Source organism: Oreochromis niloticus, linkage group LG20 (assembly GCF_001858045.2).
Source record: "Oreochromis niloticus isolate F11D_XX linkage group LG20, O_niloticus_UMD_NMBU, whole genome shotgun sequence".
Classification (NCBI taxonomy): domain Eukaryota; kingdom Metazoa; phylum Chordata; class Actinopteri; order Cichliformes; family Cichlidae; genus Oreochromis; species Oreochromis niloticus.
In genome coordinates this window covers 22,785,150-22,807,485 of record NC_031984.2, presented here as the reverse complement: position 1 = coordinate 22,807,485, position 22,336 = coordinate 22,785,150, and the positions used below count along the sequence as shown (strand labels likewise).

Here is a 22,336-nt window from a genome sequence, read left to right as displayed (position 1 = left end):
CTGAGAAAATGTCTGAATCCTGTCTTTAGCAGTTTTTGTTCATACCTTGTGGGGGAGAAAAGAGAAGTCTGTGTCACACATGTGTGACTTTGTAGTAACCCGCAGTGTTGTACCACTTACTTGAACTTGGAAGACTTTCAAATACTTTCAGTCTATATTAGTTTGTTGCACTCGCTCCACCCTCCTTTCAGGATCTTGAGGTGCAAAAATTACTTTTTATAATATTTGGCATTTTTCAAACAGTTTTATAATCTTGGCTGTGCGGCACGAAAACACTTCCACTGGAATAGTTGGAAAAATGAGCATCCAAATGGGAAAATTCATGCAAATGCCCACTCAAGTAAGAAAAACAAAATTAGAAAACTCTGAGAAGTGAGTCATACAGAAAAGCATGGCAGATGGAAGGGAGTAGTTAGGCGATAGTAGGAAAATATTGATTAATGGTGCACATACTGCACAAATAATTTTTTTGCTAACATGATATTAAGTTCTAACTTTTAGCTAATGCCTACACAGAGTGTTTATTTATTACTGTAGATTTGCTAGTGGCTATAAAGTGGAAACAGCCAACAACCCAAGCAATAAAATACAACACCAATCAAAACCTGAGAATCTATGGCGCCTTGCATCGGTTGTTAGTACTATTAGCCACACAGCAACCATGCTATTCATCAGAAAATTTTAACTGATTGGATACACTGACTGGCGTTAGCTGAGGTGAAACCTAGTGATACAGTCACTTGTGTTAGCCTCTAACCATCAGTCACCCATCAAATTCATAATGCACAATATATAGTTAGGAGTTGGTGTCTGTTTGTAAAGCTCTACAAAGGAAATTTAGCACAGAGCATGTAGCCCCATGGCAATGGCACCATACCTAAGCAGAATGCTGACTGGGTAAAAAGTTGGGTGGAAAATAAAAGGGAATGACAGTGAAGTTCACCATCAAGAGAAGGAAGCATGAAAAATACATAAAAGTTCAAAAAAAAAGTTTGCCTGAGAAACAGTGACTGGAGTAGACACGTTCCTTATTTTCAACACTCAGTTTCACTTCAGCTCACAGAAGTTTCACCTGATTAGAAGACTATCCCACATATGGGGAACGCATGGCCCACATATTTTCGCCACTGCCCACTAATGATAGCACACAGCTACAACAAAAACTCTCTGCAGCACTTATGGACTACCAATGCACTGCCATGCTGTTTGCTTAACATTAAGTATACACTTTAAATGATTGTGCTATAAGAAATTTGTAGTTTGGTCTTTTTCACTGGCTGTGTATGACAAAAATGCTTCACATGATAAATAAAAAAGTTATAGTAACACGTTTTTCCTATGAGGCTGTTACATTAACTTCTCTTTCACTGTTCTGCCAGTTGATTTCATGACCTTTCTTGGCACAAATTTTGCACTACAACACTGAAAATCACATTAATAGAGCATCTATTTGCCATTTCTTTGAACCCTTCGTAATTTTAAATGTAATTTAGCTGAAGCTAGACCAACTCTGGCCACATCTTTACCATTTCCCTTCAGCTTTTTGATTCCACAGTTCAATGGATTTTCTTTCTCCTTGCCAGCCATTAACCCATTCACCCAAACATGTTGCTCCTCGTGCTGTTTGCATGGGTGAAGCAATCAGCAAAGGGGTTTCTAGGATTAAGCTAAATGGCTGCTAACACAAAAAGGCCACAGAACTAGCTACAGAGATGTGATTGGATCCAATTGGAACGACAACAAAATCTCATCAAGAGCATCTGAATTGGTTGCCATGCTTGGGGGACCACCTGAAATGTGTGTTGCAATTTCATTTTGTTGGGAAATCGAATACATGCACTAGCCGCCGCCCCCCAATCCCCCCCATAAAATAAATAAATAAATCTCTCTGACAGCACCCTCTGCCTGTTAATCAGCATTATTCTTTCTGCTTCAGCCATGGCAGCCTCAGTGCAGCAAGATCTAAATTATTATTTATTTGACTGGCAGAGAAGCAGATTAGTTTGCAATGGTTAATTCATTCCCCTGCTTAATTTTTTAAAAGTTGGCCTGATGGCACTGCCAGTTTTTCTTACAAGAGCCGAGCAAAGGTTCGTGGTGGCCTTGTAGCAACCAGAGATAGAGAACGTGTGAGGGCACCCGCGCTATTACTTCTGTTTCCATGGTAACAGCTGCTTGGTTGCTTTAGGAGCCAGGTTTCCCTAGGAGATGAAGCCGGTGTGTTTGTGCGTTTGTTAGCGTGTGTATGTGTGCACGCGTCCGTGCATGTGTGTGGAAAAAGCGTTTTTGCCAAGGCCGTCTATGCAACCCGCAGAGGCCCTGATTTCAGCCCCGAAGGGCTGGATAGAAAATAGGTGTGGTCTGGTGTAACGCCACTGATGTGAAACGCTCTTCCTTCCCTTATAAAGGCATAAAGACTATACAGAAGCTCCTCCCACTCAGGAGAGGGGAGGACAGGCAGGGAGCGTCTCTCAGACCACAGTTGGGGAGGATTTTATGTCACTGATAATTCTGACTCCTTAGTGTAGTGAAACAAGAACAAAGATGTCGCATTAAATGATATCTGCTTTTAACAGATTTTCAAGTGCTTATCTTTTTTAGAATCACAAATGTCTCATTACAGTTTTACAGATTGTACATTTTGCTCACACTTTCTGAATCGTAGTTTAGATATTGATTGGAGAACGAGCTGGGCTGTGGAGCAAAGGATTCCTGATGCAATCATATCAGTAACATGCGCAAATGATATGGGATCTAAAGTAACATTTATGTGTTTTACTCTGGCCTGTAGTGCTTTTTATCTGTCTATATTGTTTGCGCGTGGGTGGCCCAGTTTTGGAGCTTTTGGCTGCAGAGTAACCAGGTCATGATTTCTGGAAAGGAATGCTGATACTTAGTTTTTGTGACTTTTTTTTGGCCCCTTAAGCACCACAAGTTCTGTTCTATTCAAGAGATGGCTGACATGTCTGCTCCCCAAATTGCTCACATTGGGCAACTCACAACACACTCACAAAACATATATCTAATTTTGTTCTCCAGTTCAGCTGTCTCTTCAAACTAACCAGCAGATTCCACCTTAGTCTTCCACATCTTTAAAAAAACAAACAAACAGTATTTTTACACTTTATCCTCTTCCTTTTGTCTTTTGCAGTATGTGCTGTTCATACAACCTGGGCCTGCACCTTTATGCTGTCCCACTTACTATGTGTTCTTATATGTCTGCTTGTGTGTGTGTGTGTGTGTGCAACAGAAATTTGCCAAAGGCCAGACTCTGTTGGACATGGTGTGTGGCCATCTGAACCTGCTGGAGAGGGACTACTTTGGCTTGACTTTCCAGGACACAGACAACACCAAGGTCAGACACACAAACGCACACACCCACCCACACAGATATGCATAGATGCATAGATGGATAGATGCATTTATTTATTCACTTTTACAGTTTTACATGTGTAACTGAAACTCTGTAATGATCACCAGATGCAGCTACAGTTAAACGAAATGCAGACTACATACACACACACGTGCACGTGTACACTAGGTGTTTATTGCACACTTTATTTCCTAAAGTTTGAGCTGCTGATTTTTGATAGAAACACCAACTTTAAATAGGAAAAACCCCACTTCTAGTTTCTCCACAGTCTTCTGCTATTGTCAAGCTATTATACTGAGCTTTAATGTCATTTAATTACATTTTTATTACCACAGTGACCGTTAATGTGGGGGTTTAATTTGGGCTCTTTTGTGGATAGTTTTCAAGTGGTTTTTTGTGGTTGCTTTTTATAGAGTATTTACTGTTTTGTTTGGGTTTTTGTCACTGACTTCAGAAGAAATGTCAGCCAGTCCTTTAGTCCATTTAACTCCTGCTTTAATGGTTTCTCCAGGTGTTATAAAGCAGTGAGCCTCTGGCTGCCCTTTTAACTTTGCTTAACCACTTACAGCCTGAAAGTGGCACACATGGCCTTTAATATTTTAGAATGTGATTAGACAGTATGGCCTTTTAAAAATAGTGCAGAAGGTCTGCAGTCCGCCATGAAAGCTCTAGTGGCATTAAGCAGACAGAACTGAATTCAACTGGCATTTATCAGCCTTAATATTAATGCTTTCTGTGTTTATAGAAGCCTTCATCGAGTTTCATGAATACAGTTGCATCCAACAAGGGAGCAGATTCATAAAAGGGAGAGCAATCAGCAAGGTCCAGTCCTTTAAAGGGCTCTTAAACATGAATATGGAGGTGGAGTTTCTCAAAGGGGATTGTCTCTTTCTTTCTTTATCAGAATTGGCTGGATCCCTCTAAAGAGATTAAGAAGCAAATCCGGGGTAAGTGCAGCAGATGCACGCATACTGTACACACATGCACACACAGTCAAACAAGTCCGCACAAAGAATAGCGGAGGCACAGACATCCTTCACTAAACAACCTTTGCTGGGGCTTCGTCCACAGTTGGTCCCTGGAATTTTGGGTTTGCTGTCAAGTTCTACCCTCCAGACCCGTCTGTGCTCATTGAAGACATCACCAGGTAGGTCTGACTGCTTCTGTTAAGCTTGTCAAATCAACCATCAACTATATCAACCACTGCACTCAAAAAATAGTGTTCTGGTCATTGTTAACTTGAACCTTTGACCTTCAGTGTGCAGGATGATGTATAGTTTAATTTAGGTTTTTAAATCAGATTTGAAAACATGAACCTGTCAGAAGGATTTTCATATCACAACTTTTGAGGTCAGCTGTGGTCAAATTGGCCAAACCTACACAAGTGGGATACCTGATGTATAATACTACAGCTGTTTTCATGGTGGAATTGATGATACAGGAGTATGTTTTTCGTTTTCTGAGATAAATTAGTGTAGTAACACGTTTAATAGGACTATAGTAGCCTGCTATCAAAGAACTGAGACTCATTTCAGTACTTGATTCCTCCTCCCAGATATGTTCCAGTTAGGCTGACACTTAGATCTTGAAGAGAAGTGTTACCAGCATCTCTGCCTCCTCTGTTTTTTTAGGTACTATTTGTGCCTGCAGCTGAGGGATGACATCCTGTCTGGTCGTCTCCCGTGCTCATTTGTCACGCACGCCCTTCTGGGCTCCTACACAGTCCAGGCGGAACTGGGAGACTATGAGCCCGAGGAACATGGTCCGGACTACGTCAGCGATTTCCACTTTGCCCCCAACCAGACGCGCGAGCTGGAGGAGAGAGTGATGGAACTACACCGTAACTACAGGTCATAGAAAATATGACTTCATTAGTAAACTCAATGCTGTTGTTTGCGATCTGAGGAATTAATATGAATAATGAGAAGTGAAGGATCGGTTGTGGCATTTGCACTGTAGGGGAATGAGTCCAGCAGAAGCAGAGATGAACTTTCTAGAAAATGCCAAGAAGCTCTCGATGTATGGAGTTGACCTGCACCACGCTAAGGTACAGAGATGCTCTCTTTATCGTTTCTCAGCCTTTTTATCTGTCAGTACCTCTTCTTCGGGCTCTTTGATACTCTGTGAATTTGTTTAATAGGATTCAGAGGGAATCGACATAATGCTCGGTGTCAGTGCCAACGGTCTGCTCATCTACCGTGACCGCCTCAGGATCAATCGGTTCGCCTGGCCAAAAATCCTGAAAATCTCCTATAAGAGAAGCAACTTTTACATCAAGATCCGCCCTGGAGAGGTTAATAAAAACCTTTTTGTTATCTGTTCTTTAGTATTTTGCTTGGAAGAGCAGGAGTTCACAAGTACTGCATGCACAACCCCACCAGCGCAGCTCCTTGTCACTTTGCCAGAACTGAGGCGAGTGAAATAAAGAGTCATTTGGTAAAGAGCTAGCTTCACATTTCTATTTCATGGTTTCACAGTTGTTAAAATTATATCACCGCCTCTCTTGACTCGTCCAAAGCAGCGCAAATAGTCATTTCATGGTTTGATAAAAGTGTTACTTCTGAGATGTATCTTGCTGCACACCATGTGACAACTGCAGAGAGTATTTTATCAGGGATTATTTATAGACTTTAGAGATACCGTTCTTAAAGATTTGGCTGATAGGTCATGTTTTTATTCTTGTCCTTCTCTCTTTCTCGACTTTCGAGTGTGATTAGCCAGTCGGGAGGATTTGCATTTTCATCAAGGATTTTACTTACAAGTGTAGCGGTCACGTTATGCTCGCTCTGGTTTTTCAACTCCCTAAAGTTATTATGATTTCCCTTCATTCTTTGGCCTTCAGGGTATCTGCAGTGCTTTATATCCACAGTTAAACTGACTTTGACATCTTCATAGTGAATACCAAGCCCATTCTGTGCATATACTTTGTTCTGCAGATGTATCCTCTTAAGTCAGCTGTCACTTTAAATTTGCCTGGAGGGTCATCATTGTGGTTTAAAACCGCTTTTATTCTAATCTGTCCCCATAGTGTTTTTGTGTGGAACTAAAGTGCTTCCTTTTGTGAATGGACTCCTCCCAATGTTTAAGGACCTGTTATATTGCTAATAACCTATTGATCTGAAAGCATTTTCCTCCCTGTTCACACAACTGAATGTCTGATGGACTGAGTGCATGAACAACTAATTTATAGGTTGGTTAGAGATGGAAAATCTACCCGTCATGGTAGCAGGAGACACAAGGCGAGTAAACAGAAAACACTGATTTTTCCATTGCTGCAGAGTAAACACATTTCACCCTGCCGCCCTCCCTCCATCTTCCACTTCACTTGCTTCCCTCACTCCCTTTTTCTTCTTCACCTCCCCGCCGCCTCCTCCTTTCACCACCTCCACTCATGTCCCTCATCACTCAGTATGAACAGTTTGAGAGCACCATAGGCTTCAAGCTGCCCAACCATCGGGCCTCGAAGCGATTGTGGAAGGTCTGCATTGAGCACCACACCTTCTTCAGGTAGGCCTTAATGCTCACAGATACAAACAGCACGTTTTCTGCACCGTGCTCACTCTGACCTGCATGAACCTTGGCACAGTAGAACTAGAGTATCCCTAAAGTGTTGATTTCCTAACTATTGGTTGTAACAGTTTTCTTAAAGAGTCTGTAGATGAGTAATAAAAAAAAAAGCTCACAAAAAAGTTTGGAAAATTTCTTCGATGATTTCTGAAGTAGGAAGAAGAAAACAAGTCTTGCAGCAAATACATCAAAATGAATCATAGGAAAGTAATTTGATATAGGTCATACAAAAGTGTGAACACTGACCTTATTTGTAGGATTTGTACTGATAAATTGGATATTTTTAGGGGTTTACACTGATTTTTTTTTTTTTTTTTTTTTACTTTGTTAGTTCCTTCAGTCAGCAAATATGAGATAGAAGAGAGAGCTTTCTTGTCTGCATGGTACAGTTGGGGTCATAAGTTTAAATGCACTCATGATGGGCATTAATGTCATGGTAATTTTGGCCTTTTAATGAACTGTTCTTTTTTCAAGAACAGCATATATCTTAAATGAATAAAATAAAATAAAAAAACAAGTATTTGGCTCAAAGGTTTACATTTTTTTTAGATTTTCTCTAATCCACATAGGGTTAAAAGTATATATACAGGCTCAAATATATAGATAATTGGTTAAATATCTCTTAGCAAGTAGCACCTCAACCAGATGCTTTTGGTAGCCATCAAAAAGCTTCTGGCATAACTCTGGCTGGATACTGACCACTCTTCATGGCAGAATTAGTAGAATTCATTTACGTTGGTTGGTGTCCAGGCACACACACACACACACACACACACACACACACACACACACACACACACACAGAGTAGTAAATAACTTTATAATATGGTTGAGGTCAGTGCTTGGAAAGGGGATTCAAGAGGTTTAATGTTAGCCTGCTTTTTTGTCCGTTCCAAAACTAGTTTGGGATCATTTTCTTGTTGTTTCCAAGTTGTGACCATCTAGCTGTTGAGATTAAGTTAAACTTTGGAAGTAATCCTCCTTCTTCATTTTATATTATTCCACCCACTTTGTACCACATACCAGTACCACCAACGGCCCCACAGCATGATGCTACCGCTACCATGCTTTACAGCTGGTACAGTGTTCTCAGATTTGAAAGCCTCACCTTTACTCCTCCAAACATACGTCTGTCATTGTCATTGTGGCCAGATAGTTCAATCGTTGTCTGACCATAAAACCTTTCTCCAGACGGCATTTGCTTTTCTCCATGTGGGCAGCTGCAAATTTCTGTTGAGTTTTTGTTGTCAGTTTAGGAGCTGGAGCGTCTCTCTTTGACACCACCCTCTCGGTCCATAGAGATGAAAAACTGTGGACAGTGATGGTGGTGTTACAGTGGTTTCCAGTTCATGGCAAGCTTGAGCTTTGGTAGTATCTGAGTTTTTTCTGAACATCCTAACCAATTTCCTCTCATCTGAGGGTGGCAGTTTGGGTCTTCTTCCAGATCTTGCATGCAAAGTGGGGGACACATCTCAATAACTTGTACGCAGGTACAAGTGTCTAAATGGAAGATCCTGAAATCTGCAATTGTTTAGAAATGGCACATCATGCTTCTGGAATGGCCTTCCCAAAGATCTTGCCTCAATCTTATTGATGATTTGTGCACTATGCTTAAAGGCCATGTCTGTGTCAGGAAACCAACCAGTTTAAATGAATTCTATCAACTGTACCAAGGTCAGATATCCAGCCTGGATTATGCCAGAAGCTTGTTGATGGCTACCAAAATCGTCTGTTTGAGGTGCAACTTGCTGAGAAGCATTTAATCAAATATTTGCGTGGATTTATGTATACTTTTGACCCTGTGTGGATTAGATAAAATCCAAAGTAATTTCAGACTTGTGCACCTAATTCTAGGTTTTTAAAACCTGAACTATAAAAAAAATGCCAGAAAATTCTATTTTTTTTAACGTTCTGATTTTAAAAAATATGTATTAACTTGCATTGAGTTTCTGCATTAATTTGCATTGTTTTTTCTACAACCAGCAGTTTTGTTTTTTGTTTTTTTACAATTTATTGCTTAAAAATTTAGTTTGCAATTTCATGTTTTTCAGGGGAAAAATGACTCTGATGACTAGAGGTCTCAGAAATTCCTTAAAATTAATGTAACATTGTAACTCATAATACACTAAAAGATGTATCCAGTGCAATCATTTCATCTTAGAAACAGAACACTTTAAAGAAATCATTAGAAATTCCTAAATTACTACAACATTAATCCCCATGATGAATATAGGTAAACTCACCAGACAGGATATGGTTAGTTTAGATTAAGAGAAACTGTTATGAGAGTCAAAAGTTATGATTTAAAGACTTTAGACATACTGTTAATGAAACACAGGTGGGCTTTGATGAAATCTCATGAAAACGTACGAATGTTAGAAAAACGGGGAACACAAGGAGGTCAGACTGGATGTCAGTCAGACAAACTGATAAAAGACTGAGAGAAGGGCAGGACTAAATAAAGCACAGAGTGCTAAATGGGTAACAAGACACAGGTGGAGGCAGGACATAAATTAGTTAATTCCAGTAAATTTCCAGAGAAATCAATAAATAATGCTTCCACAAAGCCCTGTTGAATATGTGCCACATTTTTACATAAACTGAACCTTCCTGCAGGTTGGTTTCCCCAGAGCCACCTCCCAAGGGCTTCCTGGTGATTGGCTCCAAGTTCCGCTACAGCGGGCGGACCCAAGCCCAGACCAGACAGGCTAGCGCTCTGATTGACAGGCCCGCTCCACAGTTCGATCGTTCTGTTAGCAAGAGGTACCTGCTGCCTCGAAGCATTGACGGAGGTAAGAACCCAGACTCTTTCACTGTCGGTATGGACATTTGCCGTGAGGCAGTTTGTTCTCTCCACAGAGTACAAATATTTCAGCAAGAATGTTTGTTGATTTTGTGTTGCAGCCCTCAAAGTGAAGGGAGCCAGAAGTTCCTTGTCAAAAACAAGAATTAACATTAGATTTAGCTATTATTTTATGCGCAGCACATTCAAAAGCTTAACCTAAAAACTCCTGGTGTTTTATGGTTACCCTCCACTTGCTTTCAACCAGCCTCGGCTCTTGGTGACAGTATGGACCAGCTGTCCCAACGAAGCTCCAGTGAGCGCACACAGTTCATGTCTAGAGAAGATCTGGACCAAGAGGGCAGCCTAGACCTGGACCACGATCACTATCATTATCAAGACCAAGATCAGGACCAGTACACAGATCAGGAAGACGATCAGAAGCCAACACTGGGTGCCAATATCTCACCACCGACCAGGACTTTGGAGCTGAAGGTACCAGATGAGAGGACAGACTTGAAATGCACAGAAATCCGACTTCATTCATGCTCTGATTTTCATAGTTCCAAGCTGTACGAACAAATTACATGTCATTGTTAAGAAGAAGAGAGTTTCTATTTAGCCACAACCGATCAATCAGCAGTGCAAATGAAATCAACACATCTGTTAAATAGGATGCTGTAAATGTAAAAGCTACATCGCAGTTTTGAGGACACTGCAGAAAAATAAACAAAAAGCAATTAATCTGATTCATTTGGAAAGGTAAACAGCACACTGTGCATCACAACTGAAAAAAATCTCACATTAACTCATCTTCTCTTTCCTCGTTCCTTTTTTATTTAAGAATGTAATCACCTTTCCTATTCTTCTCTCCTTGGCTTAATTTACCCTTTTCCTGCTCTTCCCATTATGAGACTTCTCAGTATGCACCTTTTTTTCCTCATCATTTTTCTTAAATCATCTCCTCAAATCTAACTCGACCTCTTCGCGGTTCATAAAATGTCTCTTACCGAGCACCCTGCCTTTAACCAGTAACATTCTCTTTGTATCACCGTAAACTTAACAATCTTTGCTAACCTCTTCTTTCCTCTTCTTACATTTCTGTCCTGTGCCTTGTGCTTTCCTTCAGGGTGAGGAAGCAGGCTCGCCTGTAGACTCAAAGCCAGAGGTATTTTGGTATCGGACTTTGGTGTCTGTCTACGTGCTTTTTTTGGTCGTTCAAGGTCATGTGCTCGTGCACTGTGTTTGTTAAGCACGACCTGTCTTATGCCTGTGTTGTTTGTCTGTAAAAGAAATGTTATTTCTTTTGATTTCATGGTTTCCAGGATTTCACTAGGTATAATCCGTGGAAAATGCATGAGTTGAATTTCAAGAAAAGACGAGAAATGTTATATATAGATGTAATCAAGCTTTTTGTTTTATCTCGTATTTTCCTGCTGGAAATAGGTGTTTCAGTGGAAAGACTTATTAAATTGTAATAAGCATTTTGGTCCTAAAAAGAGTGAGAAGTCTATTGAAGAACTGACTTATTTTTCTCGACTTGCAGCACAGTTTCACCAGCATGCCTCTTCAACAGTGTCCCCGTATGACATTAGAGGGATTGTTTGTCACCAGCAGGATAAACAGATGGCCTTTAGGCACTGTAGACGATTCAGTGAATCAGTGTTTCCCCACCTGGCAAATCTACCGATCCACCAATTAAACTGCCCCAAAATCTACATCTTTATTTAATTTAGAAATATATTTATTTAAAAACCATCTTCCTATATGCTCTTATTTGTTTTGTAAAAGTCCTGTGCAGGTAGTTGTGGTGCTGTTTTCTTGACTACTGCAGGAAATATTGGCATCACATTAGTGGCTTAATGGACTCTTCGTTTGTGGTTTTGTAATGCCTTCCCATCAAATCTTTGGATCAAGAAGTATGGGAATAATCCTCCTCCAAACCCTTAAGTTCAGTCAATAAATGTCTTCATTAATTACCAGTTGGCTGACACTGAAATGGATTGTCCCTCTCTTCTTGGCAGAACATTAAATGGCTTAACAATCACAGTCCAAAGCCTCAATGGTGTCAACTGTTTCTGTTTGTCAGTCTGGCTGCCTGCCTTTTTTGACTCACCTGCAGCATTTTACCTCTTTGTCTCTGCACGCATCTGCTCTCTTTCCCCACCTCCACCCCCCCAAACTCCTAACCCTTCCGCTTTGCTCGAAAAAACCCTTCACTTCATGTCACTTGCCCCACCTCATCTGTCGGACAAGGAACTGGTCACCCTTCGGCCTAAACAGGAGGTACAGCTTGTCATCTCTTTTTGGCATGAGACGTGTGTGACTCTCATCAGGTGTTCAGTGTTTTTTTTTTTGTTTTATTTTTGTATTTATAACTGTACCACTCGCAGTTGGAAAACAGGAGTCAGCAGTAGAGCTCATGGAAAAAGTTATATTTTCCTACAGAGCACATAATCTTTTATGCGCTTTGTACATTTTCTGGTAATATCTAAAGCCTTTATTGGCCATCCACGTGCTACAGTTTTTACTTCATAAAGAAAACAATCCGTCATGCTACCTACCCTGATCAGACAGAGCTTGGTTACGATTGTTCATTTTCCAGTTAAATCCAAATCTACTTCATTGTGCTGTGAACCAGAAATAGACTTAGAAGCTTTCTATTTATGCTGTCTTTTTTTCTGTTTTTGCTTTCACTGTGTGAGTAGCAGTTCTTGGACAAACCAGAAGATGTTATACAAAAGCACCAGGCCAGCATCAACGAGCTGAAGAGGGCTTTGAGGCAGCCTAACAGCAAAATGGCCCAGAGAGAGAAACGCATCTCCTCAGCTACTCCTCCTGGAGGGACTCCGGAGCGGAAACCAGTAAGAATGACATTCTGTTTCCAAGTTATGGCACATACTATCATTGTTAAAATATCTACATTACCATTTTCTAAACAGGCTGTATTGGTCCTAGGCCAACATATATATATCTTCACAGAGTATGCCAAAATTTGTATTCCACTAAATCAATTCACAGAAAAAAATACCTAAAAATGCTTTCAAATGTACACAGTGATACCCCCCAGTTGTTTTTCATTGGCGGTTTTGTGTGTGTGTTTTTTTTTTACACTACGTCTTTACAATAGCAATGTGGGGTAACGGTAATGAATGGAAGAGCCGTTTATCTAGTTAGGCTAATGAAACTGTCTACTCTATGTTAACATAGGCGACCACTGACGCCAAATTGATTGACAAGCAGGATGCTTATGAAGGAACACTGGACTCTTACTCTTACATGGAAAAGAGTAAGACCTCTTCAGAGGGTAGAGACACATTTGCAGTGACATCTTGGACTGAAGCGAATATGAACAATTGCCAGACACGCCCAGACTCTGGAAGAAGTCGACATGGAACATCTCCAAAGCGGGAAACTGAGTTTATGGCAGCAGGACTAAGAGATATGAACCCCATGGCTGGTACAGTAGCAACTAATGGGCATCATGAATCTGTTCAAATGCGGAGAGCCATTCAGGAAAATGGATACGAGTCTCCACCTGAGAAACAGGCAAGTGAACTGAAGAAGGATTTTAGACATGGCCACTTTGAGCATCGAGAGAGGCCCAAGAACTTTGAAACTCCAGTGGCTTGGGATTCTGTCCCAAAGGGCAGTGCTTCAAGACACAGTGAGGCTTGGAAAATAAAAGACCCAAGCCCCATGGGAGAAAAGGATTGCAACAAAACTGGGAACTCACACACAGAAGTTACAAAAATAGTTCCTCTCAAGCCGCAGAGATCAAAGAAGTCTATAAATAAAGAGAACAAAGATTTAAACCCTCAAACACACAGCCAGCCTGACAGAGGCGTCTTTGGTGCTGCCGGGGATGTACAGATGACAAAATCTTCCTGTCAGTCAGGAAGGAGACTGGATGATAATACTGTACCACAGTCTGCCACAGATGTTGCCAAGGAAAACACAATGGACACCAAATACCAGGGTGAATCTACAGCGTGGTATCAGCAGCAAAATCAAACACATCAGCAGATTAGGAACGAGTTTTTCGGACAACAGGAGCTCAGGGACTGCAGGGACTCTGCAGGCCAGTGGACGAGAGGAGGCGTTGCATTTGAAGAAAATTCTCAAATCACCTCAGAGTTTAGTGCCAAATTTCCAGCAGCTCCCCCACGCACTCTCCCCCTGAAAACACAGTGGTCCCGAGACAGACTGAGCAACATGGACAACAGCCACGTCCACCACAGGACGCCCAACCAAGAAACAGCCAAGAGGAAGCAAGCGGTAAACCATCTGCCCCCCTTCCCCCCCAACCTGTTTGTCAGTCATCGGAAAGTAAAGCATTGCATGAGCTTCAGGCGATGTGGTGCAAATCTTGTTTTTGCCATCTTAAAACAAACCTTCCAAAAAAATAAAAAATCACACACACGCATAAACTTCAGAACTCATGTGGCTGTGTATGAGAAAGCAAAAGTTCACGTTCCTTCGCATCGCCTCATTGACCGACTCAGTTCACGTCCATGGCCTAGGGAGCATTTTGCTTTCCCTTCTTCCCCTCCGCAAATCTTGACATCTGCTTGGCCATTTCAGAACGCTGTGGGCCTTTAAGCAAACTTCCCATTGCTTAAGCTTCAGGCGTCCCTTCTATCCCACCTTAACTTGTCACGTTAACACCTGGTCTCTCCTTCCAACACTCAGAGTGAAGGTGACTGCTGTTGCAAGGAGCGCAAGACCTTTTTCCACCATTTTTTTTCTTTGAAACCTCTTTTTCCACATAATTTGAATCCTTTGTGTAAATGGCTGAGGAGGCCATTTGAACCAAATGTTCTGCCTTGGCACCTCTGCAGCAATAGCAGAAAAATGAAAAAGACGATTAGATGTAATCACTGGCTGCAGAGCTGCCAAACCTCTTCAGGGTTCAGGCTTTCATATGCCGCATTTAAAAATATGAATACCTTTTCCCTGAAAGGGATTTTTTGAAAAATGGAACCTTTCAGTGCATGGCATTACCATTGCACTTGCAGTCATTTTTAATGATGTCAGCCTGTGAAATATACCCAGTTTGCATGCTTTTGACTGCAGCTTTAAGGCTTTGGAGTTTTGGGGATCTCTCACATTGTGTGTTTATCGTGCAGGTGTAGCAAAAGCCCCAAAGTTTATGAATGACTCAGACATGTTTGCTTACAGATAAGAACTCAACAGTGCTAAAGCGACATGCTTAATAGCGGTGAAGCAAGAACACTGCAAACTCGGGCTCTCCAGATATCAATTATTTCATCAGCCGTGCTGTGCAAAAAGCAGAACTCGACATCAAAGCAGTTTCAAAGAAAACTTTTTCTAACTTTTATTTTTGGATATGCTTACACACATTAGCTATAGGGAGACGGTATAACTTGTGGCTGCATTTTGGTAAATTCACGCATGCTTTCATATCGTTGTTTGCTTTTTGTTTGTTTGCCTTTTCTATAGGAGACACCTCCCACCCCTGCTATCCATGAGGAGCCTCTCAGTGAAGCTTCAGTGAGTCATCCCTCGGCTCCTCTCATATTTATTATGTAGTCACACCTTGGGAAAAGAGTAAATAAACTACAATTAGATATTTGACAGATTTTATTCAAGCTGCTCTTTGAGGCGTGTTTGTTTTTGTATCCAAAGCGTGGAAATAAACGCACAAAAGCACAGCCTGTAAATTCATATCTAATCAAACGGGGAAACTGAATATTTTAAAGTGCCAGCTCGACATCATGGCTAAATCTGATATCTAATATTTTGTGCCGCTGTTAAATGTTCAATAAGCATGTTTTCATGTTTAATTCTAGAGAAGCTAATGTATCTGTACTTTACATGCTGTACATTGTCTAAAAGTGCGGGAGATAAACCACATCGAATTATCATCTGTATCCTCTGTAGAGGGAACCATGGGAGAGGCGCCTGGGCTCCGTATCAGAGGATGATCAGGACCACGAGATCCTGTACTTGAAGGAAACCCACCTGGGCATTGAGCGCAAATGTTCCAGCATCACAGTCAGCTCTACATCCAGCCTGGAAGCTGAAGTAGATTTCACCGTCCTCACGGACCTGCACACAGGCATGGAAGAGTTCTCCAGGGGTATGTCGGAGCTGGGAGAGAGGGATCTGTCACCTGACGGGGGTCTGCGCTTTGGCATCGACTTGCTCCAGCAGCAACAGCAGCAGCCCTCTGAGCCACCTCCTCCCTTAGTATCGGCTCCTCTGTCCAGAGGAACCAGCAGCAGTCCTCCAGCCAAACAAATCCAGGCTGAAGAAGTCCGACCAGAAGTCAAACGGTCCGATGTGCAGGTAGATCAAAGTTTTCACATCAGCTGTGTAGAACCACTGAGAAGTGTCTACTTCTTTGGTTTGGTTTGTTTTCACACTGCTCTATTTTTAGGCACCTAAAAATATGCATCTTAGTTCATTTTTAAATTCAGACGCCAGTGCAGGAAAGAATGGCTGTTAATTTGATCTGAAAGCAAAGTAGCATGAAATCATTACTCTACAGTTTTATCTCTCTGCATGTTTGTAACCGGGCAATTGAGAAATAAATAAAGCCAAGTGTGAATGCAATGGAAACAACAGGAAGAAAAGAGCTGAATTCCTCTCCTCCCCGGCACTTTTCCCATAACACCAACCACATCCGTGCTCTGTGTCTTTCCCAAGTTTCCAACAAAGTGTGATGACAAGGTAGCTGTGGGTGAATTCATGCAAGTTTATTCACAGGCTCTGGTTTGCCTGTGCAGTGGGTGGTCAGAGGGAATGTAACAAAACAGAAAATTATGATGTGATGATTCCCAAAGTGGTTCTCACACTTTTTTGCAGCGCATGTTGTTAAACTTGACTTCGGGTTCTTGATTTGAGTTGTAAAAAAGCTGGGTGGCTAAAAGTATTGAAGCTTCTGATGCCTCTAACGCACTAAAATCCACAAATGAGCAGATGAAGTGACTGTCGTGAAATATACAGGAAAGGGATGTGCTTTTAGTTTGAAGTTTTAAAGAAGGTAAACGAAAGAAAACCCACTTTTTCATTTTCCTCTTGTTTTTTATGTTTAACTTACTGCTAAAGTAAAATTTCTCTTAGGCTTCCAAACTTCAGACTCTCAGGTTGTCTTTTACTTTCTGTTCTGATTAAATTAGGTTCATTTTGGCAAACAAGGGGCTTTCAAGCCTTTTAAAAACCTCAGTTTCTGCACAGAGTCTCAGAGCAACACTACGAACTATACACACTCTTAATAATATAAACATTCCTTCTCTTAAGCCTGTAGTTCCCAAAAAACCAAAGAGATCAGTCCCCGTGTCTTCATCAGTGGACCGAGATCAGTCACACAGAGAAGGTAGTCGTGTCTCTGCTGCCGCACCACTGAGCAGGGAGGGCAGCGATATCAGGCCCACGCCAGCAGTCAGAAAGACGGACATCAGGACGGAGACTCAACCCAATGGGTCAGAGGTCACCACGACCATCGTGGAGTTCACGGATCAGGTTAACTTCATATTTCACTGCTAAAAATGTACAGAAAGGTAGACCTGTAAAATATCTGGATATAATCCAGTCAATCTGTCTGTTTCAGGATCACGGCATCACTGGACTAAGTGAAGTTTCTTACTCTACGAGACAGAGCGTTTCCCCTGTGAGTACAGACAGGGGGACCTCTCCAATTTTAACTCAACCTGCAGCACACTCCTTCCTGCTCTCCAGGGTTCAAACCTACTTACAAAGCCCAAAGACATGAATTCAGGAACACACATCTGACTGAATGTCATAAAAAATGGTTCATGGGTCTTTGTAATATTTGCCTCATGCCTCCTCAGGTGCACAAAGGCAGTCTTGGCAGAGAGACATCAGGATCTCCCATCCTCGTCTCTGAAAATGTTACCTCAGCTACCACTCATGTTACAAAGGTAGAGAAGCTCAAATAAAACTCACAAAGTGCACATTTAATTTATAACTTAGTGCTGCTCATCTCCTTAAAATGTTAAGGCTGTTAAAAGAAAAGCTGTTGTCTGTATGCTGCAGACGGTGAAAGGAGGATACTCAGAGACCAGGATCGAGAAGAGGATCATAATCACAGGAGACGATGATGTAGACCAGGAACAGGTGAGCAGAAATTGACAAATGAGCTTTGTTACCTTGGCACCCCAGTACGGTTCAGTCTATATATTAAAGTGGTGTGATTAGCTCGCCTGAGAACGCAACAGTGCAAGAGACTAATCAATGTGTACACGACTGAAGCAGAGGAGTAGCTAACTTCCTGGCTACTTTTCCATAGTGCATGCATCCCTCATTATTCATCAGCTATAAAAGCTCTTTGGTTAAAGACGGGCCCTTCTGTGTTGCTAGACAGTTTTTAAGTGTGTCTTGTGATTTTATTAAAGCATAAAATCAACTTATTAGCTGATTTTTATATAAGAACCCACAAAGCTAAAGGCTAAAATGTTAGATTCTTTAAGTGGGCCAATGTGTTTTCTGACTAGATAAAATATAAAATGAGCATTTGGGTATCTAAAGACTAATTTGTAAAATGAATTGTAATTTCAGCTCCCGTTGCGAGCACAAATCAGTGTCTGAACCTGTGTTCTGTTTTTGTAAGATACAGAAAAGTTCCATAAGGTGCTTGGGTGGAGGGGTTTAAGCAATTCATTTCATTCAAGACACACACTTCACCCTTTCCTTTCAGGCTCTGGCTATTGCCATACAGGAGGCCAAGCAGCAGCATCCAGACATGCAGGTGACTAAGGCAGTTGTTGTCAGGGAAACAGAATCATCCACTGAGGACCGACATGGTGCATCAGAGGTACAGGTGGCATCTTGACGCCATGCAACAGTGGATGAGATTTTTACATCCTCTAAACTCTTTTGAGGTTAAGGGATTTAACATCCATGTCTCCTTTCTTTGCTGCAGTCCTGATTTCCTGAGATGAGAGTGCCCCCCTTTGGACAAGAAGCGTCAGTGCCCGACCTGAAATTGCCGCCCACCATCCCAGTCGATTAAAGACTACTGCCCGAGGCGCTCTGCCGGAGCCTCTTGTACAAGTTCACACACAAACCTGAAACAGGACTCTTCAAACTATTTAATTTGTATTTGAACGTTTCATTATCGAAATCGTCATCATGTTCGACGGAGTGACTTTTGTTTTTGCAGTCCGGCTGCACAAATAAGAGAAAAGGAAAAAAAAAAGCAACATTTATGAATTTTACATGGTTGATAACATGCCACAAGAATTCCAAACATCCGGAAAAATTCAAGACATAATTCAAGTAAATTCCCTGCAAAAAATCTCAGGGTCTATATGTTCAAATCACTCGCTTTGGTATTTCTAAACAAAAACAGAGAACACAGGGAATTCATTGGGAAAGGGGTTTATTTAGATATGAGTGGCTTATACTCTCATCACGTGATTCCTGCTGTGTGTGCTGAAAAAAAAATGTGTTCACATTGTGTCACTGAGTAATAGAATCTAGTACATGTAGCTCCAGTACTGTTAACGCATCCAGTCACTCGCAGGGTTTAGTGAAAACTGTTTAGTTTTCATAGCTAGTCAAATAAACAAATATCATCCCATCGCACTGAATGATGAAGATGCACTGATTAGAGACGACTGCGATCCTCTGGAGGCGTTTATTCGAGTATTTAGCGAGGACCAGTGTTAGCTATCTAGTAATATTTGACTTCCGTTAAACATATCTCACCTCGACGTGTGGGTGGTAAGTATGCATATCTGCATATATGTCTTGACATTAGGAGCTGTTGATACACAGTGTACCTGTTGTATTTATTCAAACAGTGACAATGTAGTTTCTGAGCATGCTGATGTTTCAGAATGAGCCCAGTCTCTCTCCTCTCCCAGCCTTTAGATACGCGCTCAGAACTCACCTGGATTTAAATCCTCATTGGCCGTTGTGTGTGTAGTAAGTAAGTACATAGAGTAGGCTTACATTCCTTGTTCAAGTCACAGAACGGGCTCCTGCATCAGTAAAAGTAGTGTCTGAGATAACTTTTGCATGATGATGATTTCTTTTGGATGACTGGACTGTAAATGACTTCAGTGGATATTAACTCATCATAAGGAGCGATGATAATGTCCACGACGGGAACACCCTGAGAAATTACAAAGCTGCAGAGACTGAATTGTTAATAATCTAAAGTCTTAAAGAGAAATGATGCGTGTTGGTGAAGGGGGAAAAAGCAGGAAATGTCAAGTACACAGTACACTCAGTTATGACAGCACACTCGATTATTCTGTTGCAGCCCTCTTACACTCTCATCTCTTCTCAAACCGCCAGTGACGTTCAGCTGGTCCTAACCTAGCCGTTTTCTACTTATTTGCCAGTGAATGAACATAATGTGGGCCACATAATGTGAGCTTGCGTTCTGCAACCAAGCTGAAATGGCGTTATGCATCAGAGCTCTGCCGACGCTCTTTCGTGTAAAGTACCATGTTAGAAATAAGATACACAGTAGGAGACACATCTTTGGACTTTTAGTTGTGTGTGATTTGGTACATGGGTGTTAGAAGGATGCTGTAGAGATGTAACGTGCCAACTGAGGTAGCAGTCAAACTGTACAAACCCTGGTTTTGTATGAAATAACTTTATATGAGCAACTTTTAATTACAAAGTGTCAGAAGGTCAAATGCACACATTTTTTGGTATGACATGGTTTCCCTTTAAGTATACTGTCTTTAGCGTTTAAAACAATATATAACTTCTGTATCTTTTTCAGAACTCATATTTTATATATAGACCAATACATGCAGCCGAAAAATCAAACAATTGATAAAAGAAATGTCAAAAGCTGCCACTCAAGGTTTATGAGGACATTAACTTGCTTTCAGACACTAAACTATACGGTCTATGTTCACCTGTCTAGTGTAACTCCTTTTGTGTTCCTTATTTTGGTTCCAAAGTGATGCTTAGTCATGGATGTGGGTGTCAAACTGAAAGGTGGAAAAAAGAATAATGCAACCACGCATACCTTGTACTGTATATTTGGTGCTGTTTAGTGGATCGTGAAGATGTATAGTAGTTAATGGAAATGGGCTTGATGTACACTAGGGGGCACCGGTTACCTAAAAGAAGCCAGCTTAGCTGCAACATCAAGCATACCCAGGTGAAGTCCTTCTCACCATCCTTCACTGGATCGACCAGCATGGTCTGACTTACCTCTCTCTGTCCAGAAAAGGCCCACTCACGGACATGTGACAATGACCAGACTGTAACAACCAGACTGTGAATAATCGCAGACCCTCGACTGTGGCTCAGACACCTGGTGCCGAAGTCTGATTGGATGACCTCTGGCAGACCCTTAAACCTAACCTTGTCCTTCTGTACAGAGCTCTCCTTCTTCTTCTCCTCCTCCTCCTCCTCTGCAGCTTCATCTCTTCTGCTCTGCTGCTTTCCACTGCTTAGTGCTGTATCCTTGCTGTACATTGTACTTGCATTCATTTGAAAATGAATAAAGAGAGAAAAAAAACAAGCAGAACAAGATAAATGAGAATCCCTCTGTTTGATCTGTGTCTCTAACACTATACTAGTGCTGTAAATGATTAGAAAGACACAGCTCAGTCGTGCATTTCTTTTTCAGGCAGTGATTATTGCATATTTACCTTTTTTTGCATTTAGGTTGTTTCTAAGTTTTAGTTAAGGTACCATAAATCAAATAACAGCCAGGAGAAAATGAGTAGACACAATTCAAATTTTAGTTTCTGCAAAAAACACCTGTATTTGGAAATCTGGAAAAGTTATCCATAAAACTGTTTCGGGAACACACACACACACATTAACATAAATATATATTCTCTTTGTTTTTTTACTCACCCAGCACACATACATATACCTTGCTTATACTGGGTTGGATCCCCTTTTGCCTTCAGACCTGTTGTAATTCTTCACGATATATATTCAACAAGGTTCTGGAAACATTTCACAGAGATTTTATACCATGTTATCACATCCATGTTGACATGATAACATGGTATAGATCTCTTGGCTCCACATTCATAATGTGAATCTCCTATTTCACATCCCGAAGTTGCTCTGTTTATTTGGGAATTGGTGACTGGAGGCTGTTTGAGTGCAGTGAACTCATTTTCATGTGTAAGAAACCAGGCTGAGATGACTTGATGTTTGTCACAAGGCACATGTTGGAAGCCGCCATGATTAGATGGGTACACTGTGGTCATAACAGGATGGAAATTGTCAGTAAAATTGTTCATGTAAACATACAAATGTCAACAGAATACAAATAGAATATGGAATACTAATGGAGCTTAAGAACCTTTTCAAGTGGTTTTTTTAAGTTCCTTTTTTTTGTTATTTTTTTTTAGCTATTCTTTTATTCAGCTTTGACAGATGTGGTTTCCAGCATCTCATCCAAGTTTCAGATTCCTCTTGGTGGAACATAACAAGTGGAGGTTTCCGACCTCACTGCAAGTGGAGGATTTTTATTAGTGGAACAACACTAGAAAATAAGCCTAACACTCTGATAAAGGCTTGCATAAAACACAATGGTGTTTTATTGAAGAGCGTGCCTGGGGTTTTTTTGTTTATACAATTTACTGCTGAATGGATTAAGCTGAATGTGCAGTAATATAGTCAGTCAAGTTTAT

At 41.1% G+C, this 22,336-nt stretch overlaps 1 protein-coding gene across 1 annotated transcript in view; it reads left to right on the top strand.

Moving 5' to 3' along the window:
* Positions 1–21,225, top strand: part of si:dkey-178k16.1 (band 4.1-like protein 1) — a 42,845-nt gene extending 21,620 nt beyond the window's left edge. The window contains exons 4-24 of the mRNA XM_025901505.1: positions 3,251–3,355; positions 4,278–4,320; positions 4,445–4,520; positions 5,005–5,223; positions 5,333–5,420; positions 5,514–5,666; positions 6,783–6,880; positions 9,557–9,732; positions 9,991–10,217; positions 10,852–10,890; positions 11,979–12,008; positions 12,431–12,586; positions 12,933–14,000; positions 15,186–15,236; positions 15,627–16,034; positions 16,989–17,210; positions 17,299–17,358; positions 17,540–17,629; positions 17,745–17,825; positions 18,406–18,522; positions 18,631–21,225. Of these exons, the coding sequence (XP_025757290.1) occupies positions 3,251–3,355; positions 4,278–4,320; positions 4,445–4,520; positions 5,005–5,223; positions 5,333–5,420; positions 5,514–5,666; positions 6,783–6,880; positions 9,557–9,732; positions 9,991–10,217; positions 10,852–10,890; positions 11,979–12,008; positions 12,431–12,586; positions 12,933–14,000; positions 15,186–15,236; positions 15,627–16,034; positions 16,989–17,210; positions 17,299–17,358; positions 17,540–17,629; positions 17,745–17,825; positions 18,406–18,522; positions 18,631–18,636 (3,513 nt within the window). The 3' untranslated portion in view covers positions 18,637–21,225. The remainder of the gene's footprint in view (positions 1–3,250; positions 3,356–4,277; positions 4,321–4,444; positions 4,521–5,004; positions 5,224–5,332; positions 5,421–5,513; positions 5,667–6,782; positions 6,881–9,556; positions 9,733–9,990; positions 10,218–10,851; positions 10,891–11,978; positions 12,009–12,430; positions 12,587–12,932; positions 14,001–15,185; positions 15,237–15,626; positions 16,035–16,988; positions 17,211–17,298; positions 17,359–17,539; positions 17,630–17,744; positions 17,826–18,405; positions 18,523–18,630) is intronic.
* Positions 21,226–22,336: the final 1,111 nt, after the last annotated feature.